This window comes from Phodopus roborovskii, unplaced genomic scaffold, assembly GCF_943737965.1.
Source record: "Phodopus roborovskii unplaced genomic scaffold, PHOROB, whole genome shotgun sequence".
In the NCBI taxonomy this organism is placed as follows: Eukaryota; Metazoa; Chordata; class Mammalia; order Rodentia; family Cricetidae; genus Phodopus; species Phodopus roborovskii.
In genome coordinates this window covers 3,690,565-3,716,962 of record NW_026126436.1, presented here as the reverse complement: position 1 = coordinate 3,716,962, position 26,398 = coordinate 3,690,565, and the positions used below count along the sequence as shown (strand labels likewise).

The 26,398-nt window shown below is 39.5% G+C and overlaps 1 protein-coding gene across 2 annotated transcripts in view; it reads right to left on the bottom strand.

Moving 5' to 3' along the window:
* Rngtt (RNA guanylyltransferase and 5'-phosphatase) overlaps positions 1 to 22,114 on the bottom strand; it is a 198,055-nt gene extending 175,941 nt beyond the window's left edge. Inside the window, exons 1-4 of one of the 2 annotated variants that reach the window (XM_051187498.1) lie at positions 21,898 to 22,114; positions 5,674 to 5,783; positions 1,853 to 1,956; positions 1,683 to 1,771 (exon numbers count right to left, since the gene is read on the bottom strand). In XM_051187498.1, the coding sequence (XP_051043455.1) occupies positions 1,683 to 1,771; positions 1,853 to 1,956; positions 5,674 to 5,783; positions 21,898 to 21,961 (367 nt within the window). In that variant the 5' untranslated portion in view covers positions 21,962 to 22,114. Of the gene's footprint in view, positions 1 to 1,682; positions 1,772 to 1,852; positions 1,957 to 2,772; positions 2,873 to 5,673; positions 5,784 to 21,897 lie in introns of those variants that run through there. The other variant, XM_051187499.1, reaches the window with a different exon arrangement.
* Between the last annotated feature and the right edge of the window lie 4,284 nt (positions 22,115 to 26,398).

The window sequence follows — 26,398 nt, the reverse complement described above, 5'->3', positions numbered from 1 at the left end:
AGTAAGAATGTGTTGAAATGTAAATACAGTAATCAAAAAGCACATAGAGCAAACTATCAATCAATCAGTGGCTAGAATATGGGATAGCCTAAGTAAGTAATGCCAAATGAAGTTCAACAAAATCCTCTGGAGGCCAGTAAGATAGCTCAGCAGATCAGTTCATAAAAAGGCTTGCTAGGCAAGCCTAACAGCTTTTTTGTTTTCTTTTTTTTTTTTTTGAGACAGGGTCTCTTTATGTAGATTCGGCTGCCCTAGATTTACTACATAAACTAACCTCAGTCATAGGAAGCTCCCTGTTTGTGCCTCCCAAATCTGGGATGGGATTAAAGGAGAACATAGCAATACACAGGTCAACAATGCCTTTCTAAAGTTACTTTCTCAAAACACAATCTAACAACATTCATATATGGAATTTTAATGTTGTATCATGTCTCTCTAGTTTCTCTTTTTTTCAAGCCATAAAAAGTTTCTTAGACAAAAGTCATTTTCCTGTAAAAATATTCTACATTCTAAAGTCCTCTGCTTGTTTTCTCATGGTATTAATCACAGTTTATATTAAAATGCTTGAGACCAGAGGTGGTTTAGGTCTTGGATTTTTTTTCCCCAATTTTGAAAATTTTATTTTAGGGATAGAATTCATGTCTCAAACATGAAACTAATTTATGTTACATACAAACCTAGCCTGAAAGTAATATTGTAGATAAACAGTTTATAGATTAAAGGTCCATAATCTGAACATCCAAAATGTACAATATTTTTAAACCACACACTTTTTAAGTATAGTTAGGATACCACAAATAGCAAATTCCATCCCATGAAACTTTGTTTAAAGTTTTGTTAAGAGTAGTTCTACAGTATTACTGAATTTAGTCTAGAAACATAATTAAATTCATTTTTGTTCTACAATATTACTGAATTTAGTCTAGAAACATAATTAAATTCATTTCCAAATGCATTCTAACACTTCAGACAGGAATATTGTGTAGATGGCTCTGTGTGCTTCATAGTACACAGGAAACATCCAATTGTTAGGTTTTTATTTTCTTTTTCTGTGTGTGACTGACTATATATGTAGAGACCAGAGGTCATTCCACACTTTGAAAATGGACTGGTTTTAGATAACATTAAGGAATTTGTAACTATTCTGTTTGGTATACTAATTACATGGTGATTATATATTAAAAACCAAAATCCCTTAACAGTTAGATATACTGAAATATTCTTAATGAAATGACATGCCATCTATGATTTCCTTTAAATACACAAAAAAAAAGGTCAGGGAAGACAATCAGTCAGAGAATGCCCTGCATGGCACATGAGCATGAGAGCCTGAGTTCAGATCCCCAGCACCCATATAAAAAGCTGAGGTCAGCACACATCTCTAACCCCAACACCAAGGGATTGAAACAGGCAGACTCCTGCTCACTGGCAACCTTAGCCAAATTCATGTGCTCCAGGTTAGTGGGAGACCTTGTCTTGATCTACACAAACACACACACACTCATATAAACATGTACATATAATACACACTTCTATTAATTAAAAATAACAAAAGTAAATACTAAAGTAAATGAGCAGGAAGATTAAAAAAAAATCAGCAATGGTAATTTCTGAATATTCTGTATGTTTGTGAATGTCCTCAACAGAAAGCAGGCATACTGTCTTAAGGAAATCAAGCATACCTATAAGTTCAGGTGGGCTTCTTTCATTAAACCTTTCACACAGGCGAATGAATGTCTCGGTATTCTCAGTCGTGGGGCATTCACCATGTCTGAGAACACAAAAAGAAGTTGCTTAGAAAAGAGATTACAAACCTCAATGAAAGTTTTCAATGTTAATAACTTACACTTACCCTTTACACTGAAGTTTGATATACTTGATTCCTTCTTTTTCTATGTCATTTCTGTCATAGAATCTTGAAGTATTTGTCAGATCCACCAACAAGCTCATTTTAACCTTTAAAAAAAGAAGGCAGATTTGCTTGTTACTACATTTATTCCAAAACAGATGAGCAAATGACAAGACTAGAGCACATCCACTCCACTAAGCAGGATGTTCATTGCTACCAAGCAGCTGACAGTGAAAAGTGCCTTCTAAACTAAGAATTCAAACATTCCAGAAATAAGCAGGCATGGAAAATAATTCTAACTAAGGAGGAGAGAAAATATAAGCAGAACAAACTCCACTGTCAACCATGTGAATTCAAAGAGGCAGACACTGTCACTGTTTTCAGTATCTACCTCTAGTCCTCAGAAGCCTGAAGCAGGACAGCATTCTTCTGAAAGAGTTGAGCTCTAGCCCCAGGGACACATGACCCAGGTCTGAAGTAGCCACCAAAACTAATACTTATAGCTATTCAATATACTGTATCTCAGCCCTAAAATAGGTAAGAAGCTATTTATGCAACAAATGTGTGCTCCTTTTCTATTTAGTTTATTCTTCTATTTTCTAAAAATACACTAATACCTAGAACTATATTCCTTATAAAGAAGCACAGTTTAAAAAAAAAAAATGAAAACAGAAACCCAGTGTGGTGGCACACATCTCTAATCCCAGAGGAAGACAGAACTCTGGTCTCCAGATGGAGTTCTAGGACAGTTAGGGCCACACCAAGAGGGTAAAAAAAATGAAAACAGACTCTTCTGTAATTCTTATATTCAATTCCCATGCTGAGGAGATGGCTCAGTGGGCAAAGTACTTGCTCTGCAAGCATGAGAACCTGAGTTCGGATCCCCAGCACCCACATAAAAAGGCAGGTGTGGTAACACACACCTGTAATCCCCAAGCTGGGAGGTGGAGACAGGATGATCCTCGGGGCTTTGTTGTCCAGCTAGTCTAGCCAAATCAGCAATCTCCAGGTTCAGTGAAGGACCTTGTTTCAAAAAAATAAGTTGGAGAATGACAGAGGAAGACATCAACCTCTGGCCTCTGCACGTATACTCCTCTTCCTGGATATCAGAAAGAAACAAGATAAGGGTTTGAAAATGAATTAAAATCCTAACTTCATTTTCAATAAAAATGAGAGGCATATATAAATGGTTATTTTTAAAGTGTAGCTCTGAAGCCTAGTGTAGTGGCTCATGCCTAGTACATGGGAGGTAGATAAAGGAGAAACAGGACTTCAAGGTCATCCTCAGGTGAAGCACATGAGACCTTGTCAAAAAATAAAATAGAGGGGAAAAAGAGAAAAGAAATGTATGTCTGAACTGAGAGCTCCAGAAAAGAGTTAATTCACATATCCTCTACAACATTCTGTCATACAAAATTTCGAATAACACGAAAATATAACCAATGAAACTGAAACTGAACTGAGTTACCTACCAAAGGCTTTACATTATCTATGAGTGTAAATCCACCACATAAACAGACAAAGACAAAACCACATGATCATCTCATCAGTGCAGAAAAGGCCTTTGACAACATCCAACATTCCTTCAGGATAAAAGTCCAGGATGGACTAGAGATAAAAAGGACAAGCAAGGCAGTAGCCAAGATCAACATAAATGGAGAGAAACTCAAAACATTTCCACTAAAGTCAAGAACAAGAAAAACAAGAATGTTCACTCTCTATTCCATAAAGTACTTGAAGCCTTAGCTAGAACAATTAGACAACTTAAGGGGCTATAGGAAAGGGACAAGTCAAAGTATCCCTATTTGCAAAAGACATGTTTTATATATAAAAGACCCTAAAGATTCTACCAAGAAACCTTCACAGCTGATGAACACTTTCAGAAAAGTAGCAGAATACAAAATTAACTCACAATAAAAAAAACCCTCCTATATATACAAATGACAGACATACTAAGAAATAAATCAGGGAAATATTACCTTTCACAGTAGCCCCCCCCAAGGAAAAAAAAATATCCATCTTGAGATAACTCTAACCAAGCAAGTGAAAGACTTGTATAATTAAAATTTTAAGACATTAAAGAAATTGTGGAAGACAATAGAAGATGGAAAGATCTCCCATATATCCTTGGGTCAGTAAAATTAATACTGTGAAAATGGGCATCCTACCAAAAGCAATCTACAGATTCAATACACTCCCCATCAAAATTCCAACACAATTCTTCATAGAAATTGAGAAAACATCCTTCAGTTTCATATGAAAATACACACACATACACAAAAAAAAAAAAAAAAAAAAAAAACAGGATAACAAACAATTCTGAATAATAGAATATTAAAAGCACTACTGGAGTTATCATCATCTATCTCAGATTGTACTATAGAGTTATTGCAATAAAAACAGACATGTTGATTGATGGAATTAAATTAAAAACCCAGACATATTTCCACACATCTTTGGACACCTGATTTTTGACAAAGACAAAAAACACACAGGAGAAAACACGGCATCTTCAACAAATGATGCTGGTCACACTTTATAGCCACATGCAGAAAAATGCAGATAGATCCATACCAACCTGCACAAAACTCAAGTCCAAATGGATTAAATTCTTAACATAAGACCTGATGCTCTGAATGTGACAGAAGAGAAAGTGGGGAACAGACCTGAACTCACTGGCATGGGAAAGGACTTCTGAACAGGACACCAACACAACAGGCAGTAAAAACAGCTAATAAATAGGACCTCATGAAACTGAAAAGTTCTGTATGGCAAAAAAACACTGTCTTTTGGACAGAGTAGTAGATTATGAAATGAGAAAAGATCTTTACCAATTATACAACTGATAGAAGGTTAATATATAAAATATATGAAAATAAATTAAAAAAAACCTGAACATCAAGAAAATAAACTAATTAAAAAGTGGGGTACAGAACTAAGTATAAAATTCTCCAAAGATGAAATACAAGCAACTGAAAAACAAAACAATGTTCATTATCCTTAGATATCAGGGAAATGCAAATTAAAATGACTTTGAGATTTTTATATTACACAAGTCAGAATGGCCAAGATCAATAAAACAATGATACACATGTGGGCAAGGATGCTAAAAAGGGGGAATACTAGTTCATTGCTGGGGAGAGTGCAAACTGGAACTGTCACTACAGAAATCAGTATGTCAGAAAGCTAAGGCTCGCTCTACCTGAAGATCCAGCTATACTACTCTTGAGCATATAACCAAAGAATTTTATATCCTACTACAGAGATACATACTCATCTATGTTCAGTGCTGTTCTATTTATAACAGCCACATATTGGAAACAACCTAGATGTCCATCAATGATAGATAATGAAAATGTGATACATTTACACAATGGAATATTATTCATCTATTAAAGAAATGAAATTTGCAGGTAAATAGATGAAGCTAGAATAATTCATCCTGAGAGAGGTAACCCAGAACCAAAAAGACAAATGTTACACTATTCTCTTATATGTGGATATTAGTTTTAAGCTTTCAATATGTGTGCTACAATCTGAATAGTCACAGAGATTAGGTACCTAGTAAGGGACCAGTGAGGAGGAGAGAATCTCCCAAGAAAGAGGAAATAGAATATAGAGTTAGGGAGAAATAAAAGGGAAACTAGGAGGATTAAATGGAGGATGAGGGGTGGGGGAGGGAAGCAAGGGAGGAACCATACACAAGGTTGTCTTCTGGCCTGTACACCCACATGTACACACATCCCTCACAGAACAGCCTTTGAAGGATAAAGCAAGGAGGGGTACTACATTAGTAGCAAAGAGCTTTGCTACTTACTTCTTACCTTCAGACTCTTTAGATAATTTGAGAGCATGCTGGGATGGAACCGGTTTTCTTCAGCAACCTGACTATCGTATCTCGGCCCCAACATCGTCTTCAGAGGTAAGAATCTTCCTAAACATTAAAGTAAATAACAATTTCCATTATTTAAAGAAAGGATTAAAATTCTGTAACTTGCTATTTCAAACCTGCCTTCTTAAAAAACACAGTCTCACATATGCCAGGCTGGCTTCAGACTCACTGTGTAGTTGAGGATGACCTTGAATTTCTGCTTCTCTTGTACCACTGACCTGGCTTTATGTAGCACTGAGTATGGAACCCAGGGCTTCCTGGTAATAAGCAGGTACACCCCAACCTCACTTTGTTAATACCTTAATATGAAACTCAAAATCACTTTCACTCTAAGCAACATTTTAAAAGAACACTACTTTAAAACTTTGAAACACAAATTAATTAAGTTGAATTATTTCTAGAACTGGATGATATCAACAAAGGAAAATTACCAGTGAATGAAACTTCCATAAAGAATCTAACCTTGGGGCTAGAAAAATGGCTCAGCTGTTAAGAGCACTTATTGCTCTTGCAGAGGATCTGGCTTCAATTCCCAGCACCCATATGGTGGTTCACAACCGCATGTGACTCCAGTTCCCAAAGATCAGATTCCTTCTTCTGGTCTCCAGACTCCTGTACACACATGGTGCACATGAACTCATACAGGCTCACACACATATATGTAAATAAAACATAAATGAAGAAATCCTTTTTTAGGAATCTAAACTTTAAATCACTAGAGTCATCTGCTCCTATAAGCAATAAGCCCAATAAAACTCATTAGCTCACCAAGTTGGACTTTGGTAAAATCCTTACTTCTTGTCTATTGTCATTTCCCTACCTGGGATAAGTAGGAATAGATGTTCACATCTACCCAGGAGTAGTATCTCACAGAATATCTCAATCTCCCAAAAGTTGGAGTTACAAGTATGTACCTACACATTCAATTTAACTCAATTTATTTCAATTTCCAAATTTCATGGCTTTGATATTTGGGGGTTTCTTTTTTTGTTGTTGCTTATTTGTTGTTATTTGGAACAGGGATTATCAAGTTTAGCCTCAAACTTGGTATGTAGTTGGGGATAACCTTGAAGTCATGATTCTCCTACTTCAATTTTCAGAGTACTGGGATCACAGATATTCCCCTAACAGAAATTATTTTATGTAATGCTAGGGATCAAAACCAGGGCTTTGTGCATGCTAGACAAAGAACCTACTAACTAAAGGACTTCCCCAGCCCTGGCGATATGTGAGGATTGTTAAGTATTCCCATCTTTGAACCTTACCCACATGTCAGGGAAAAGATCAGGGAGGATTTATTATAGTGTTAAAATGTTAAAACCAAATAGTGTTAAAACCAAAAACACTTGCTAAAGACTGTGTTTGGCGCCTTTTTTTTTTTTTAACAGTATAAACCCAGAGAAACCACCTTAAATAAACAATTTTTAAATACCTATTTGTCATGGTTTAAATTTTTATGACTACTTTTAAGATAGAGCCTCATACTCAGCAGTAGTAGCACTCACCTTTAATCCCTGTAGTAAGGAGACAGAGGCAGGCAGATATCTGTGAATTTGAGTCCAGCCTGGTCTACCAAGTAAGTTCCAAGACAGGTTCCAAAGCTATACAGAGAACCCTGTCTCAAAAAGCCAAAAAAAGAAAGAAAGAAAAAGACAGTTTCATGATGTAATCCGGGCTATCATTATAGATAAAGGGGCCTGAAATAGCAATGAATCTCCTGCCTATGTTACCAAGTGCTGAGATTACATTACAGTTCATCTGTAGTTCTTAAATCTCTCTCAAATCTCCAGTGTTGAAGGTTTATTCCCTAATGTGGCAGTGTTCACAGATACAATATCTGGGAGGTGATTGAATCATGAGGGTTTTGACCTCATGAATAGATTAAGATTAACTCACTCACAGATTACAATTCAATGGGTTACTAGGAGACAACAGAAACACTAGCAGGAGTTGTCTATTTGGAGGAAGTCCCTGAGAGAAGCATATGCTTAAAGGGTATACCTTCCTTTCTGGACACCAAGAAGAGAACAGTTTCACTATACCTTCTCTGTCAAGATGTTCTGACTTACTAGAGATCCCAAGGTCCAAAGGAGCAAGGGTCATGTAACCACAGATTGAAACTTCTCAAATTATAAACCAAAAAAAAAAAGATTCTTTCTTCACCTGAAATGGTAGTACAGGCCTGTAATGGCAGCACTGAGGACACAGAACAAGGACCATCACAAGTTCTAGGCCAACCTGGCTTTATAGCAAGAACATATCTCCAAAAAAAAAAAAAAAAAAAAAAAAAAAAAAAAGCAATCATCTTCTTTTTGTGGTAATATGGCCTATATTTAGGGCTTTGTGCATACTAGGGAAGTATGGAAGTATTCTAACACTGGGCTACATCCCCAATCCTTTTGGTTTTGTTTTTCATTTTGAGACAGGATTATTATGTCATGCAGGCTAGCCTTAAGCTTGTGATCAGCCTCCAGAATAGGTGGGATTGATTACAAGTGCACACCACCAAACCCAGACAACATTTCTTCTTTTTTAAATTATTCATTTTTATGTATGTTTGTCTACATGTATATATGTGCACCACATGATGACTTGGTGTCCTAGGTAACCAAAAGAAAAATCAGATCCCTTGTAACTTATACCAAGTGGGTGCCAGGAACCAAACCTGGGTCCTCTGTAAGAGCAGCAAATGCTCTTAACCAGTGAGGCTAAAACCTTTCTTCTTTATTATAAGCTGATTACCACAGGAATTTTGCCACAGTAATAGAAATATAAATAATGAACTACTTAAACTAATTTATATTTTCAAACATAATATGAAAAATAAGGAGAGCTAACTAAAATGTCATTCACCCTAGCCAGGGGTAGTGGTGCAAGCCTTTAGTCCCAGCACTTGGGAGACAGAGGCAAACGGATTTCTGTGAGTTTGAAACCCTGTCTCAAAATAATAATAAAAAAAAAAAAAAAAAAAAGCCATTTACCAAAGTGTAACATTTTTTTTAATTTTTGTTTTCTATAAAACTCAGAAACACTGAGCATTCCTCCATATGGCTAAATTCAATCATCAAGTCTCATTTCTCAATTTACTTGAACTCTCAGAAATACATAAAACAACGGCCAAGCCTGCTGGTAAAGGCCAATAGTTCCAACTTTTCAGAAAAATGAGGCAGAAGAATGAGAACACCAAGGTCTACCTGGGCTACAGAGACAATACAAAGCCAAAATAGTAAGGAATGCCGATGAAACTCATTGGTAGAGTATTACCTAGGATGCCTAGGTTCAATATTCAGTACATGGTGGGGTGGGAGGGTGTAGAGAGCTGGGAAGTGCCGCGCCTTAAAGATGGCGCTGGCTTCTGCCCTCCACCTTCCCGATGGTGAGTGCTCTCTGTATTAAACAATTCCATATTTGGCTAAAAGCTGAGAATCTGGTTTGCTTCTGTGTATGTGGACCTGTCTGTTTTTGTTTTTCACCGCATGGCATTCTGGGGTTGACTGCCCAAGGGCTTTTAAGCTGTGGGCTGGGCTGCCCCGGGGGTCAGAAGATTATACAAGGTTCCTGAATAAACTGCTTAAAGAAGAGTCTAAACGTTGTATTTTCTTTGCTGGTCAAAGCAGACGCGACAGGAGGGCAACTGATGAAACTTTTTCTTGCACGCACAAGTGCAGTGTGTGTGTGTGTGTGTGTAAAATCACATGTATATGCATATATGTATACATATTATGTGGAGGCCAGAGGTCAACTCTGGTGTTCCTCAGGAGACATCCACCTTAATTTTTAAAATTGTCTCTCACTGAGAACGCTGGTTGTGAGATTGAGCTACAGAGCCCCAGGGACCTGCCCAGGGACCTTCTCCAATGCTAGGATTACAAGCATGTACAAGGCTTTTTAAATGGGCACTGGGAATCCAACTTAGATCCTCACACCTGCAAAAAAAATATCAACTGAGCCATCTAACTCAAGAATGAATTCTTAGATAATTTTGGATTAACTTTCAGGACGTTTTTCCTACACCTCTTATTTTCTCTTGTACCTGTTTAGCATTGCCTTAGGTTCTTTTGCCTGGCTCTATCTGATCTCCCTGTTTGGTCCTTATCGTACACTTCCCTTCCATCTGCATTCACTCCTTTGATGTCCCATCTACTCTCATATGGTTAATAGCTAAAGATGTGCTTTTTTTCCCCCTTGTATCCCTGGCTGGCCTGGAATTCACTACACACAGTGCAAACTAACCTTGCGTTTATATACCCTGATCCTCCTGTCTCAACTTCCTGAGAACTGGGATTACAGGTGTATACTTCATACCCAGTTCTGAGGAGTAAATGCTTATCTCCACTCTAAACCTCCCTCTAGGTGGGCATGCATGGGAGGACATTTCTATAATCTCGCCTGAAAAGCAGAGGCAGAGAGACCTGGATATAGAGTAGATTCAAGGCCAGTATGAGCTACAAGAGACTGTATCAAAAACATAAATTACGGGGGTGGTACACACCTTTAGTCCCAGTACTTAAGAGGCAGAGGCAGGTGGATCTCTGTGAGCTCAAGGCCAGCCTGGTCTACATAGGGAGTTCCAGGACACCCAGGACTACATAGAAAAACTATGTCTCAAAAAAGAAACAAAACATTTAAAACCTTTTAATTCTAGTTTATATCAAACCACCTGTCTTACTGTCTAAATTTAACAGACATCTCTCATTTGGTGTCCAAATTTGATCTTTCAATATTCAAACTGTTCTTACTGTTTTTTCCCCATCTCAGCTAATAATGTATCACTCTTCTAATAGTTTTGTTTTTATTATTTGGTGGGCGGGAGACACCAAAAGATCTGACAGTATCCAGTATCTATTTTTCTTTTCAAAATTTTTCATTATCATTTGTGTGTGCGAGAGGGGGGAGAGGGAAAGAAAGACAGACAGACAGAAGACAGAAAGACGGGGGGGGGGGGCACATGAATGCTGATACATGTGTCACTACACATGTATGGAAGTTAGAAGACAACAGTGGAGGCAATTCTCTCCTTCCATTGTGAGCTCTAGGGATCAAACTTATCAGACCTACAGAGCAAGTACTATTAGTCTGAGCCACATCGATGGTCCAGAACCTAATAGTATCTGTTAGTATTACTTGTTTCCACAACATATTTACTTTTGTCTTGCCATATTTTTATTAAGATGTATTTGTTCTTCTTTTATGTTTACCTTAGTGTGTATATGTGTACCACATGTGTGACCAATACCTTCAGAGGCCAGAAGAGGGTGTTAGAACCACTAGAACTAGAGCTATGGATAGGTGTTAGCCACCTTGTGAATGCTGGGAACTAAACTTCAGTGCTCTGCAAGAGCAGTACATATTCTTACTGCTAAGCCACCTTTCCAGCCCCTTGTTTTTCCTTTAACTTTCCTTCCCATTTCTCTACTACACTCCTTTATCTCATTTTTGTCAGTTTTTTTTTTTTTAACATCTATTTATTAAGTATGTCTATGAACACCACACAACCCTCAGGAAAGTTCCCTTCTTTTCCCTTATAGGCTCCAGGGATCAAACCTAGGTTGTAAAGCTTGGTGGCAAGTATCCTACTCATTCTTTTGTCATTAATTGCCCCCCCTTGTTTTTTCTTTTTTCTTTTGAGACTCTATAACAAGGGTTGACACAGAATTCACAATGTAGCCCAGGCTGGGTTTGAGTCCCTGCCTCCCCATGCTAAGTGCTGGAATTACAAATGTGTGCCACAATACCTGGCTACTATTAAATAAATGTAATTAAAAATTTTAATTGGTAACAGTATCACTTTAATTTTAGTACATATGGAGGTCAAATGACAACCTGCTGGAGTCGTCTTCTCTTTCCACCATGTAGATCTTGGAGACTGAATCCAAGTGTCAGGATTAATAGCAAGCACCTTTACCAGCTGATTTCACTAGCCCCATTATATCAATTTGTAACATCATATTAATACATCATATTTATTGGTGATGCATACTGTCTTGTTGACTTTCACTGTATTTCTCTATCTGGTTTGTTTTGATGTTATTGCTGTTACAGAAATTTTCCTCCTATCTGAGCAGTACTTTAGACTGAACCATCAAAGGTACTCACTAAGACGTCCAGCTGATGGCAGAAGTGCACTTATCACAGCATGGACAACTTGGAAACTCAAGAAACATGAAAAAAGCAGGGCAGCACAATTCCTCCAAAAGTTAGTAACTCTCCCTAACTGAAGCCGAAAGTACTGAAATAATGAAATGGCAAGCAAGAATTCTACATTTTGGCTATTGTTGATGAGAGAACCAATTGTGGTGATTCACACTTGTGTTTGTTTTTAATGATTTATTTATTTTATGTGTATAAGTGTCTTGCCTATGTGTATTTTTGTAGATCTCATGTATACCTAGTACCTGTGGAAACCAGAAAACATTAGATTTCCTGGAACTAAGGTTACAGACAGCTGTGAATTGAATGTGGGTGCTGTGAACTGAACCTGAATCCTTTATTAAAGTAACAACAGATATTTCTCCAGGACCCAAAGCTCAAAGATTCAATAGAGCAAATAAAAAGTACAATGAAAAGCATCACAATAGACCAAATGAAAAAAAATTACTAGATCCAGATGATAAAGAAGAAATGAATGATCATGACCACAACATTCAAGACAAACAACAGAAAACACCAAAGCTAGGAATGTGTACTGTAAAACCAGGAACTCAGATGTAGGCTCAGAAAACACTCATGACAATCCTGGCAGAGCATTTTCCAAAGCTAGGGAAAGAAATGGCACTGAAACATGACACATTTAGAACCCAGAACAGACATGACCAGATAAGAACAAGACCCAAACAAACTCTCCCAGACTGTGCTTCGCCTCCATTCCTCACTTTTCTTTTTCTTTTCTTTTCTCCCCCCCCCCTTCCCTTTTATATGCTAGGCAAGTGCTCAACTATTGGGGCACATCTCCAGCCTACCAAGCACTCAACAGGCTAAGGCAGGAAGATCTCTATAAGTTCTAAATATTGAATACCAAGTTTCATGCCAACCTGGGCTAAATATTAAAACCCTAACTCAAAAAAAAAAAAAAGAAAAAGAAAAAGAAAAGAAGAAAATGAATAGAAAAACTTATTTGTACATGTAAACAAAACTGTAATGACTTCACCTGTCTATAACTACACCTAATTCACACTAATTTTGAGTTCTCTTGCAGTCTAATTATAATTGTCCCCCTACTCCTTTAATCTCTCTCCTTCCAAAGGTGATTACATCCCGGGAGGTAGAAAAAATACTTCTCACAGTTGTCAACAACTACCAGCACCTTAACGTCTCATAACGTCTCAGCAACATTTCATTTACCCAGCAACATAAGGCTTGGAAGTGTGGGCTTCTAACACACACACACACACACACACACACACACACACACACTCACTCACTCACACACACACTCACTCCTGGTTTTAGTTTTTGTGAGATGGGGGGTCTCACTATGCAGCAGCATACACTGGCATAGAAATTGTGATCCTCCAGCCTCAGTCTCTTGATGACTGGGATTACAAGTGGATATCAGACTCTTACTGTCTCAAACTCACCTAACACTTCCAGCTCTTCCTCCTTCATTCCTTAGATCCCTCTTTTATCCTCTACTCAACTAAATGCTAGGTTTCTGTGGATTCTACCCTGTATCTCCTCTATTCTAAATTATATAAAGTCTTCCCCTCTACCGAAGTATAAATAATGCTAACTCTTTACCAAATTATATCTACCTTCTTTTCCCAGGATTCTACTTCTAATTTTTTCTTGCAGTTTAGTAAGGACCAGGCAAGTAGATTCTTCTAGATTCTTCTGTTCGACAGTATGGGACACAATAAGCTATTAACAACTATCAAAGAGATTACCCATTCCTATTCTTCTTCCATGGCAACCTAAGGTCACAGGTAGCATCAAAAGATGGAAAGAGCTTAGTTACCAATGACAGAAGAGTTATCTAGGAAAACTGCCTGGCACATACATACATAATGCACTGTGACATGGGCAAGAAATAAATATGCTGATTGGAACTTCTGAATTTGGGGAGTTATCAAAGAAACTAGCAAAGTTTATTTTTTCGGAACCGCATTATCAACTACATGTCTGTAATAGTCTTTACAGTCTTTCCACTGATGATTTTCAAGTATACATTTCCAGCTCAAATGAAATTATAACTTATAAAAACCTGGGAGGTTGAGGTTGCAGCTTAGTTGATGGAGTATTTGCCTAACATGCACAAAACCCTGGTTTGTTAGCCTATCACCATACAAAGCCAGGTGTGTTGGCACATGACTGTAACTCAACTACATTGTAAATCTGAAGCCAGCATGGGTTTTGAGACCTTGTCTCAAAAACAAAAAAAAAGAAAAAAGAAACCTTTGGGGAGGGTTCACATAAGCCCCCTCCCCTTGCTGAAGAGCTACTGGCAGTTGATTCATGCTAAGTAGGGTCAGTTTTCTTAGAGGTGTGGACTATGCATCAGTGTATGACCCCACATCCATTTGTATATGAATGACATTAATTAGATTCAGTTGGTTATTTAAAAAAAAAAAGTTAGGTTGAAAGTAGGACATAAGGAGGAGCTGAAGGAAGAAAGTGAGAGGCAACTATGATAGAAATGTGTCATATGCATATATAAAATTCTTAAAGACTAAATTATTACCATTAAGTCTACAAACTGGAAAATTAGATCTTGACAGGTATGGTGGTGCATGCCTTTCATCCCAGCACTCAGGGGGTACAGACTAGAGATTTCTAAATTCAAGGCCAGCCCTTGTAGAGTTCTAGGCTTCCCAGGACTACATAGTAAGACCCAATCTCAAAGAGAGGGTAGAGACAGTATTCCAATTGAAACAGAAATCACTAACAACCTTAGCCTAGAATAAGCAATGAAAATGAAGAAGTGGTAGCTCCTCTCATGCCAGCATGGTAAAACACACTTGCAATCTCAGCACTTGGAAGGCTGAGGCAGAGAGAGCAGAAGCCAAGCACTTTCTGAGTGACAGAGCAAGGTCCTTTCTGCAATTAAAAAAGAAACAAGAAAAAAGCAAGGTCTTGAAACAAAGAAAAGCCTAAGTACTGATAGATTCACTGCTGCATTATTCTTTAAAGAACACCAGTGCTGAGCCAGGCAATAGTGAGTACAACTTTAATTCCAGGACTTAGGAGGCAGGCCAGCAGACCTTTGTGAGTTCAACATCAACCTGGTCAGTGTAGACAGTTCAAGGCCAGCCAGAGCTACCTAGTGAGATCCTGTTTCAAAATAAAATTGAACTAAGCTGGAGAGATAGCTCTTTGCAGATAACAGGTGTTCATTACCCAGCACCGAAGGGCATTGCTTTCGGACACCTTTAGTCCCAACACTCAGGGGACAGAGGCAGGTAGATCTCTGAGTTCAAGACCAGCCTGGTCTACAGAGCTAGTTCCAGGACAGGCTCCAAAGCAATACAGAGAAACCCTGTCTCGAAAGACCAAAAAAAAAAAAATCCCAACACCCATGCTGGGCAGCTCACAATCACCTGTAATTTTACCATCAGTGTTCAACACCCTATTCTGGCCTCTGGGGGCACCCACACTCACATGCACATAAACACACACAAACACTCACAAATACATATAATTAAAAACAATTATTTTATTGTTATTTTATTTTAGTCTTTTTTAATTAAATATTTTAAAGAACACTAATAATCCCTGTAATGGCTAGTGTCAACTTGACAGAATCTAGAATCACCTGGAAGATGGGCTTCTGGGCATACCTACAATGGATTACTGAGGTAGGAAGAGCCAACCACTATAGCTGATATCCTAGCTGAGGTCCTGAACTGTGTAAGTGGAAAAGTGTAGCTAAGTAGCAACATGCACTCATCAATCTCTGCAACATGACCAGACAATAGAACAAGCCATACTCTTACCATCATACCTTCCTTCCTCGCTATCATCTTCCCTGACATGATTAACTATATCCCTCTGGAATTAAAAGCCAGAAAAAGTCCTTTCTTCCTTGAGTCACTTTTGTCAAAGTATCTTATCACAGCACAGGGAAAGGAACTAAGACACTCCTCTGTAAGTAGCACAATCAGAATGTTTATCTTACTAATGAAAATTAGTATAGACACTAAATTAATTAGTGTGGCGGTTCCTAAAAAAAAAAAAGAACACCAAAAATAGACCTACCATACCATTCAGCTATCTCAACCTTGAGAATATATCTGAAAGAAGTCAGCATACTCACAGTTTTTGAGACCCTAAGTTACAGAAATAGCCTAGGCCCCATGGAGAGGTGACTACATGACTACATAAAGAAAATGTAGTATATATACACAATGAACTATTTTTGCACCTTAAAGAGTAAATCATGGGAGCTGGCAAGACAGCTCAGCAGTTAAGAGCACATATTACTCTTGAAGAGGACATGGGTTCAGTTCCCAGCAAGCACATGGTGCCTAACAAACTACCCATAACTCCAGTTCCAGGGGATCAAAATCCCCCTCTAATCCCCACTTGCACAAGCATACACATGATGCATATATATATATATATATATATATATATATATATATATATATATATACACACACACACACACACACATACACACAAAAGACTCATACACATAAAATAAGTAATTCTAAAGAACTTTTTTAAAAGGAACTAAATTACAGTGTGAAAAAAAATGAGTGTCACTGGAGTCAATATGTTAGGATAAATAAGCCAGATTCAAAAAGCTAAATAGATGTTTTCTGTAATATGCAAATCCAGATTTTTCTAAAAAACATAAAAGTAGAAATTCAAATATTTAAGATAAGGAAGAAGAACAGTGGGAGGGAGAGGGGAAACAAGACAGAAGAGCAGACCAATGAACATGCTCAAAGTACATTATTACAAAAGAAACCATCATATAAAAAGCAAAGTGGTGGATACCAATAATCCCAGAACTTGAGAAATGAGAGGCAGGGGGATTACTAACAAGTCTAATGTTAGACCTTCATAAGGAAGCCCATTATTTTGCACAGTTTTTATCAGTAAAAGAAAAATATTCACAGTAAATAAAATTACTTTTATAATCACAAAATGGAAAAATATGGAAAGAAATAAGGAAAATGAAATGGGTATAGCTGAGCACCTTTAATCCCAGCTCACAAGAGAATATGGCATAAAAATTGTTGAGTCTGAGAGCAGCTTGAGCTATACAACAAGTTCCATACTAGCTTAGGATATGTAGTAAAAGCCTGCCTCAAAACACAAATAAATAAATAAATAAATAAATAAATAAATAAATAAATAAATAAATAAATAAATAAATGGGTAAGTGGGTGGGTGAGTTAAATAAAATGTAACCTCAGGAGCTGGCAAGGTGGCTAACTGTAAAGGTACTTGCCACCAAACCTGACAAAAGTAAATTCAATTCCTGAATCTACAAAACCAACTTTCAAACGTTGTACTGACTTCTACATTGCCCATGTATAGGCATGTGCACATATGTACACCTACACACACACAATAATGTAAAATAAATAAATAACTCCAGCAAATAGAAGGCAGGTTCAAGAAGGCTCTAAAATGTTAAGAAAAGGGGTTTCAGAGGAAGTGGGAGGGGGATGGGAAGAAGAGATGGAAGGGAGGAATATGGCCAACATACATTACATACGTAAATGAAAATGTCAAGAAATAATTTTTTTAATTTTTTTATGGGCATTTATGGATATTTTACCTGCATGTATATCTGTGTAAGTATGTCAGATCTTGAAGTTACAAACAGTTGTGAACTGCCAAGTGGGTGCTGGAATTTGAACCCAGGTCCTCTGGAAAAGCAGTCAGTGCTCCTAACCACTGAGCCATCTCTCAAGCCCCTTAAAAATATTTTTAAAAGAAGGTCTGGGCTAAAGAGATGGCTCTGCATGTAGAGGTACTTGCTGAGCGATCCTAGAGAACTGAGTTCAATTCCTGAATACCATATAAAGATGGAAGGAAAGAACTGACTCAACAAAGTTGTTCTTTGACCTCTTCAAATGGACACCATGACACAGACATACCATGCACACACACGATCCATGGCACACACATACACCACACACACACCATGCACACACATGATAATTTATCACTTACCTAAATGATTCTTAAAAAGATGACTTAAAGGTGGGACAGCCTAGGTCACAGCACTAGCTTGTCTCAAAAAATTTATAATCACAAATCCAATGCTAGTCTAAACTACAAAGCAAGATCCTTGCTCAAAAACAAAAAAAAAAAAAAACAGCTTGGGCTAGGAAGATGATTCAGTGGATAAGAATGCTTGCTGCACAAGAATAAAGATCTTAGTTCAAATTCCTAGAACTCACATTTTCAAAAAAGTCAGGTGTGGTTGTACCCTATCTGTAACCTTAATGCTTGAGGAAGGGAGAAGTGAAACCACAGTCACTGGGGATTAGTTGGCTACATACATGTTTATAACACACACACACACACACACACACACACACACACACGAGAGAGAGAGAGAGAGAGAGAGAGAGAGAGAGAGAGAGAGAACATTACTAAGTAAATAACTGTTCCTTTATTGGGGGGGGGGGCACAGGCGGTGTTGAGACAGTGTATAGCTCTAGCTATACTGGAACTCACTCTGTAGACCACCAAGCTGGCCTCAAACCCAGAGATCCACCAGTCTAACTCACAGAGATGTGCCTGCCTCTGCCTCCCAAGTGCTAGGATTAAAGTTGGGTGCCACCATGACTATAACTAAGTATTTCTTAAAGACTCAGAATAAAGCCAGGAGGTAGTGGTGCTTGTCTTTAATCCCAGCACTCAGAGGCTGAGGCAGGCAGATCTCTGTGAGTTTGAGACCAGCCTGATCTTCAAAGAGAGTTTCAGGACAGTCTCCAAACCTACATAGAAACCTTGTCTTGAAAAACCAAAAAAAAAAAAAAAAAAAAAAAAAAAAAGACTAACTTCATTGAAGACAATAGGACTATCATTACAACCGAAAATACTTATATAAGTATGGTGAGAATAAAAAGGGTTGCTTTTTAACAATTTTTCTCACACTACAACTTACTCTAATTATCTCTTTTATTCAAGGGACAGAGCTTTTTAAAAGCTTTTTTTTTTTTTTTTGAGACAGGGTCTCCCCATATAACCCAGAATGGCCTCAAACTTTTGACATTCCTACCTCAGCCTCCTAAATGCTAGAATTAAAGGTGAGTGCTACCTATATTTTTCCCCCGACTGTCTTACTAGGATACTGTGTGTTCCAGGCTAGCCTTAAACTCACACCAATCCTCCTTCCTTGGCCTTGCAAATGCTGTGATCACACACACCTGCCATAGTCTCTATTTAAAATCTTTCAAGTCACTTATCAGTTGTTTATATGGCTTTATTAACTGAGGATTTCATATAAAATCTTTAAAAAAAAAAAAAACCCTTACAAAATAGAATCAACATGAACAAGTAATGATAGTATCTCTGCTTCTATAACACTGTAAAGTATGTGTTTAAAATTATGTACACATAAAATCTTGACATTATTTAAAAAAAATGCTTTAATCCCTAATCCCAGCACTTGGGAAGCAGAGACAGGCAGATCTCTGTGAGCTAAAGGCCAGACAAGGGGATACACAGAGAAACCCTATCTCAACACAAAAAAGCAGTAAGTTATAAGTTAGTTAAAATTTTAAACTTTCACATTTTCTTTTTCTATGTTTTGAAGTAGGGTCTCATGCATCCCTGGGCAGCCTGGAACTCACTATCTAGTCCAGGCAGCCTCAAATTCACAAGATTCACCTGCCTCTGCCTCCCTAGAAGTGGCATCTCACCCAGCAAATGTGAACTGTTAAAATAAAAAGACAAGCTACACAATGGAGTTGACAAATTTTAGGAAATATTCTAACAACTCAAACTCTCTTTAAAAACTGGCAGTGGGGCATGGGAGAGGGGAAGCATATCTGTTCCCAACATTTGGGAAATGGAAGCAGGAAGATTGGGAGTTAAAGGTCATCCTCAAACTACATAGGCCATAGTTCAAGGCCAACCTATACAACACACACACATAATAAGTACATGCTGTCTGCCATTTATTAGAAAAATGCATGTCACTGATGATGACAAAAAGCAGATCAACAGTTGTCTGGGAAAGAAGGACTGCAGAAGTTTCACAGGACAACGTACAAAAATACTATGCAGAAGCTGTCATATTATTTTTCCTGTGTCTGCCTGTTGAGTCTATAAGCAGTCACATAGTAGGTTGTATGAGAAAAAAAGTATATTAAAGATGTTTTATGTAAATTAAATGGAAAAATATACCAAGAGCATGAGTTTTACATGTATATGGGCTTCATGTTTAGACTCACTTTTTAAAGGTTTATTTTTAAGTGTGTGTGTTTATATGAGTATATGCCACATGTGTGCAAGTATTGGAAGAAGCCAAAAGAGGGTATCAGATGTCCTGGAACTGGAGTTACAAGTGGTTGTGAGCCACTCTTTGTGGGCACTGGGAACTGAACTTGTGTCCTCTGGAAGAACGGCAGTACTGAGACAACTCTCAAGCCTGAGACAACTCTTGATCCCTGAAGCTTACATTGAAATCTAGTCATCTCACTTGACCATCGCTATAGACTTGGTATTAGGTGGTCACCTGTGCTGTAGACGAATCGCAGTGCCAGAGCTCTTTCCCATTTACTCGTCATCACATAATTGGTGTTGAATGGAATTTCCCAAAATGGGTACAAGTGTTTGGCTGTCTTTTCCACATAACTTAAGCACAATAACATAAAGTAAGAGTTGGGGGCAAGAGGAAACTTTAAATTTAATTACAAATTCCAGATGGTGTCAGAAAAGTATTGTTACCACCACATCCTGACCCAAAACAAAATTGTGGTCTTTCTAGATATATACTAAAATTTCCACCTATACTCCATCCTAAAACTTGCCTGTTTTGTGTTTCGTTTTGTACCACAGTTTTAGTTTAATACAGCTATTTTAATACAGATTTTAGCTCAGAGTTAAGACAGTCGCTCAGGTCAGGCACTGGTAGCAAACGTCTTTAATCCCAACACTCGGGAGGCAGAGGCAGGCAGATCTCTGTGAGTTCAAGGCCAACCTGGTCTACAGAGCTAGTTCCAGGCAGGCTCCCAAAGCTACAGAGAAACTCTGTCTCGAAAAATGAGAGAGAGGGAGAGGGAGAGAGGGGGGAAGGGAGGGAGGGAGGGAGGGAGGGGAGATAGAGTGTGTCGCTCAGAAGAATGACAACCAGAAAGCAAGGGTATGGGCTTCTCAGAGAAAAATCCCAAGTATAAGCACCACCTCCTCAGTGGAGACCCATCGCCCATTGTATTTTGGATGGTACTCCAATAGCTAGCTAGAAAGAGGGAAAGTAAAGTTAAAAGTTCGACTCAGAAACGAAGGCTTAGCAGAGAAGATCTGCAAACAACTTTCCGATGATTATTCTGTGACAGAGTAAATCCAGTATAAACAATTCGTGCATTGCTTTCTCAAGTATATCCCAAAAAAAAAAAAAAAAAAAAAGCTTTTCGACAAAAGTTCCAAACTGCTATCTAACCTTGTTGCTGGCAACTGTGGAATCCGGTCCCTTCGTGCTACCATCTGCAATGCCACACAAATTCAGAGAACGGTGTCTCAGCTCTGTCATGTGTATTCCCTGGGATATGTGTGTGGTCGTGTGTGGTCCAAATGTATCAAACTGTACACTTTTTTTTTTTTAAGTCACCGTCCCTCGGCCAAGCAGTGGCACGCAGGTACTCTGGAAGCTAGAAAAAGAAGTTCTGAAGTTCGAGGGTGAGGCTACCCTATGTCAAACTCAGGATGAAAACATTCCACAGAAGTCCATCTTAAAAAAAAAAACACTGAAGTCCCTCGCTTCCCAGCCTCGCTTCTCTTCAAGCAAGCGTTCCTCAGTCAGAGACTCGCACTCCGCTGCTGTCCTCGCCAAGACAGCGAGACCCGGTCTCAAAAACACCAGAGAGAGGTTCGTTCACAGGTTTGAAGCTCCGGAAGGCCCCCTCCTGTCCACCTCCCGTCCTCACTCCTCAGCCTTGCGGGAGCCCACACTGGCCGCCGCCGGCGCGCGGTCCCCAGGCCCGGCCAGAGTAGTGGGATTCGAACCCGCCCGCAGCCCCCTCCCGGTTACCTGCCACCGGCTGGCCGCGCCGCGGACAGTTCAGCCACCGCGGCGGGATCTTGTTGTAAGCCATGTCGGCGCCGCACACCGCCACCTAGCCGACCGCTCTGGAGCAAGCGGCCCGAACCCCAGCGCCAGCTGCCCCACCCGGCTCTTCAGCGGCGCGCCACTTTCATTCAGGTTCGACTCCGAGGTTCCCGGCGAGCCCACAATGCATTGCGACTTCCGCCCCAAAGGGCCCGCCCCCTTCCTTCCGAGGTCAGGCGAAGAGGAAGCTCCGCCCAGGTGAGCCAGTGAAAGCTGCTGCGAAGTAGAAGGGCGGTTCCACCTGGCCCCGCCCCTCCAGCCCCGCCCCCTAATCCCAAGCTCCGGCCCCCACGCCTCTTTTGCCTTTGTGCGTACGCAAATGACAGGCGTCGTTTTTTAAAAATCTAAACAAGAGAAACTACTAAAATAGAAAGAATCCAAGTTTCTTTCCACCTGTAGGCTGATCTGCCACTTTCAGAGGATATGTTTTACAGGTGAAAGTGCTTTTCTGTTCATCGCAGCTCAGGTTTTGTGTCCTTGTTGGATCTGGGTTTGAAGTGGCACTTGAGAATCCTCCCTTGACTGGATCAGGAAGTCCTGAAAACCAGAGACTAGGTTATTCTTTTTCGGGAAGGAGTAAGGGGACATGATCCTGAGGACCCATTAAACATCAAAAATTAATTCCAGGAGCCTTAAGACTGCCATTTCTGAGGCAGGCGGTTTTGATGTGTTTTGTTTGTTTGATTTGATGGTTTTTAAGTTTTTTTTTTTCTCTATCTTTTTGGAAAGTCGGTCTGGAAGGAATCGCTAATTATGTGTAATTGACAGAGGTGGGAATTGACCACTTGGCTACCACTAGGTCAGTGTAGACCAGGAAGCCTGTGTTTCCCCCTTGAGATTTAAAACACCATATGGAAAGGTTTCGGCTTTATCATGGCCGTGGCCCATTAGGGACAAGCTGCTTCCTCCTAATAGCTTCAGTTGTCAACATAATACACCTAGGAAGAGGAAACCTCAGTTAAGGAATTGATTGGCTTGTGGCCACATCTGTTGTGCATTTTCTTGATTTCTAGTTGATGGGGAGGGGGGGATTGTCATTCCTGAACCAGTGGATCAGAGTTTCTCAACCTTCCTAATGCCTCGACCCTTTAATACAATTCATGTTGTGGTGACTTCCAACCATAAAACTATTTTCATTGCCACCTCATCACTGTAATTTTGCTACTGTTATGAACCATAATGTAAGTAATTTTGAGAATAGAGGTTTGTTACAGGCTTCATGATGCACTGGTTGAGAACCACTGGCCAGGCTGTCTAGGAAAGCTAGCCAGGGATGCCAGCCATTAAGCAGCATCCCTTCAACAGCTGTGATCAGTTCCTGCCTTCAGGTTCCCGGCTATCCTGAGTTCCTGCCCTTGTTTTCTTTCTTGATAGACCAGTAAGCCAAATAAACCCTTTCCTCCCCCAAGATGCTTTTAATCAGTGTTTTATTTACAGCAAAAAAAAAAAAAAAAAAAAAAAAAAACTAGAATACTCTTGCTCAAGTGAATAGAATCTAAATTCTACCTCTGGCTTTAGGTGAATAAAGATATATCATAATCTGTTCCAAAATCTATAATCTCTTTGTGCCATTGTTCCCTCCCTTTAGAGTTAATCCCACTGAGTCTGTCAGTCATGTGACCCCCCCAAGCTAATTTGCCTAAAGACATGCAGAGGAGATGGAAAAAATAATTATCTCCTTAATGAAGTAATGTACTTAAATGCATACCCCAAGTTCTTCCCCCAATGTAATTACTTACAGATTTTCACTAATACTGCTCTGCTTTCTGTGGTTTAATTTAAAAAGCAGATGATATGTTTCTGCCAACACAAAAGGACAGATCAGACCAGATTAAAAACAGATAAATGCATGTTTATTGGTTGTGGTCTCCAAGGCGAGTTCACCAGAGCCAGAGAAGCCATGTGCCCAGAAGAATTCAGGGAGGTTTTATAGACCTTAGGTAATATGCCAGCCAGGAGCTGGGACTATGCCCATATATGGTCAAAAGCTAGATTCCTTGGTGGGCTCTTGGACGCCATTCCTTTGTTCAGAGTTTTCTCTGCCCACACAGGGGTGGAGAAGGTAGGACAGATAGGGTTTTCCAGCTTGTATGAGGGGAAGCTTGTCCTTCTGTCTTTTTTTAAATATTGGCCAAAATCCTACAGTCTTGCCCTGACATTGTGGGCAATCTCATTCCCTCTGTGAAGCCCCCTCTTAGTAAGACAGGTTCCTCAGAACCTGCAATATTCCCTTCAACTTGAAGAATTTGCACCAGAAAGAAGGGGAGGCCCTTGAGCCTCAGCAGGTAAGCACAGTGTTAACTGAAAACAGGAACTTGGAAGCTTACTGAGAGCTGCTACCCAAAAGTATAAAAAGAGGTAAAGCTATTACTGAGAAGTGGAAAAGAGTCTCCACAAGCAAAACAGTGGGATAAAAAGAGAGTTACAGAGTTGCATGGGAGCTACATAGAAAGCTTCAGAGCTGTAGATTTTCTGAACCATTACCCATGTGTGGTAGGCTTTCTGTCCATGCAGCAGCTGCTTTTGAGTTACATTATGCCTGCTCCTTGTCAGTAACCCTCCCCCACACTCCTGTTAGTTAACCCCAATAAAAAGCCTCATTGGTTCACCAAGAAACTGGTATAGTCATTACTCTGTTGTGGGCTCCCCTTTTGAAGTGAATAGATGTGTGTGTTGTGTCTCACCATCAAATATCCATCACACAACACTCCATGATGCATGAAGGTGCTTGCCAGCCTCCATGACCTAACCTTAATGCTGCTGCTTTCTTAATCTTCTTCATGCTGTTCTCCAGCACCCTCCTCCCAGCAACCACTAGTGTTTACAGATTGCCTGCTTGGTTAGTTTTCTCTGAAAGGCTCCTTTAGCTACCTTCAGTGTCCATTTTGCTTGTCTGTTTTTAGTTTTGGGGTGGTGGTGGTTTGGGGTGGAGGAATGGGATTGGAGACAGGGTTTCTTTGGGTAATGCTCTGGCTGTCCTGGAGCTAACTCAGTAGATCAGGCTGGCCTCAAACTCACAGAGATCTGCCTGCCTCTGCCTCACAAATGCTGGGGCTAAAGTCATACACCACCACCACCCAGTGTCCAGTTTTAAACCCATGTTTGCATGGTTGTACTCAGCTCATTAAAGTCCTTTCGGTTAAATAAAGATCCAGCCATAAAATGGTCCCACCTACATTTGTAGGTCTTTCTACTCCAATTGACCCAATGTAGAAAGTCCCTCACAGTCCTGACTACAGGCCAACCTAATCTGTAGAATTGCTCCATGAGGGGCCCATCCCAAATGATTCTAGATTATATCAAGTTGACAAGACTACTAACCATACAGTGGCAAATTAACTGTAATGTAACAATTTGACTTTACAAGCACTGATGCTACAGTTGAACTGCAGGCAAGGCTGTAGAGATGGTTCGTCGGGTAAAACCATTTGGCACCCAAGTCTGACAGTAGACGAGGAGAGCTTACTCCAAAACTTGTCCTCAGACTTCCATATCTGTGCCATTTGCATGCCTACACTCAGATACTCATCATAGGCACAGACACCCTTGAAATAAATCCTTTTATTATAAGGAAATTCTGCTGGGTGTTTATGAATCCTAGAACTTGGAAGGCAGAGACAGACAGATCTCTTGAGTTTGAGGCCAGTCTAATCTACATAAAAAGTTCCAGACTAGCCAGGTCTACACAGTGACTGGAACCAAATATGAGTGACCATGGTCTAATTAGATTATTTAGGTTGCCCCAAATTCCATGTTCTAATGTGGTTAATAGTTTTTACAGTAACAGAACAAAGAAAGTCATAAATCAATGGATTTTTCAAATTCCTGGGTAGGTATCTCAGGTAGGCAGGTGTATTACTTTTCCAGTTGTTATGCTAAAATAGCCTGACAACAAGGCAGTTCCATTCCATGCCTGTAGCTTTCCTTGGTAGGTATGGTCCTAACATCGCCAATATCCTGGAGTCTCCATTGCAGTTGAGGATTAACCTTCACAGATTCTTATAGTGGCCTCTCAATGTCTGAGCCTATCACAAGTTACCTGACTTCAGCTGCACTCTGAAACTATGACAGGACTCCATGCCTATTGAGAGCTGGATCCAGCCAAGGCTTTCTCCAGAATGCCTATGACAGACAAAGGAACATAGTGCTAGGACCTTGCTCAGGAGCAGACTTGGTAAAGTCTGGATTGGGGCTGGGCCCAGAGTCTCCAAGGAGCTAACGTTTCAGTACCTGGGAACTTGACTTTTCCCCCTGAAGAGAGCTACCAGGCCCCAAAGTTCTGTGCTCAGCTTTTGATGCTGTTGAGATGTCCCGTGTTGCCCTTCATGCAATATTGCTTGATTAGCTTCATTCTGACTTTCTCCTATTTCTCTGCTAAAAACTGAATATAAGGAGTTGAATTTTTTAGTAAGTTGCTTGCAAG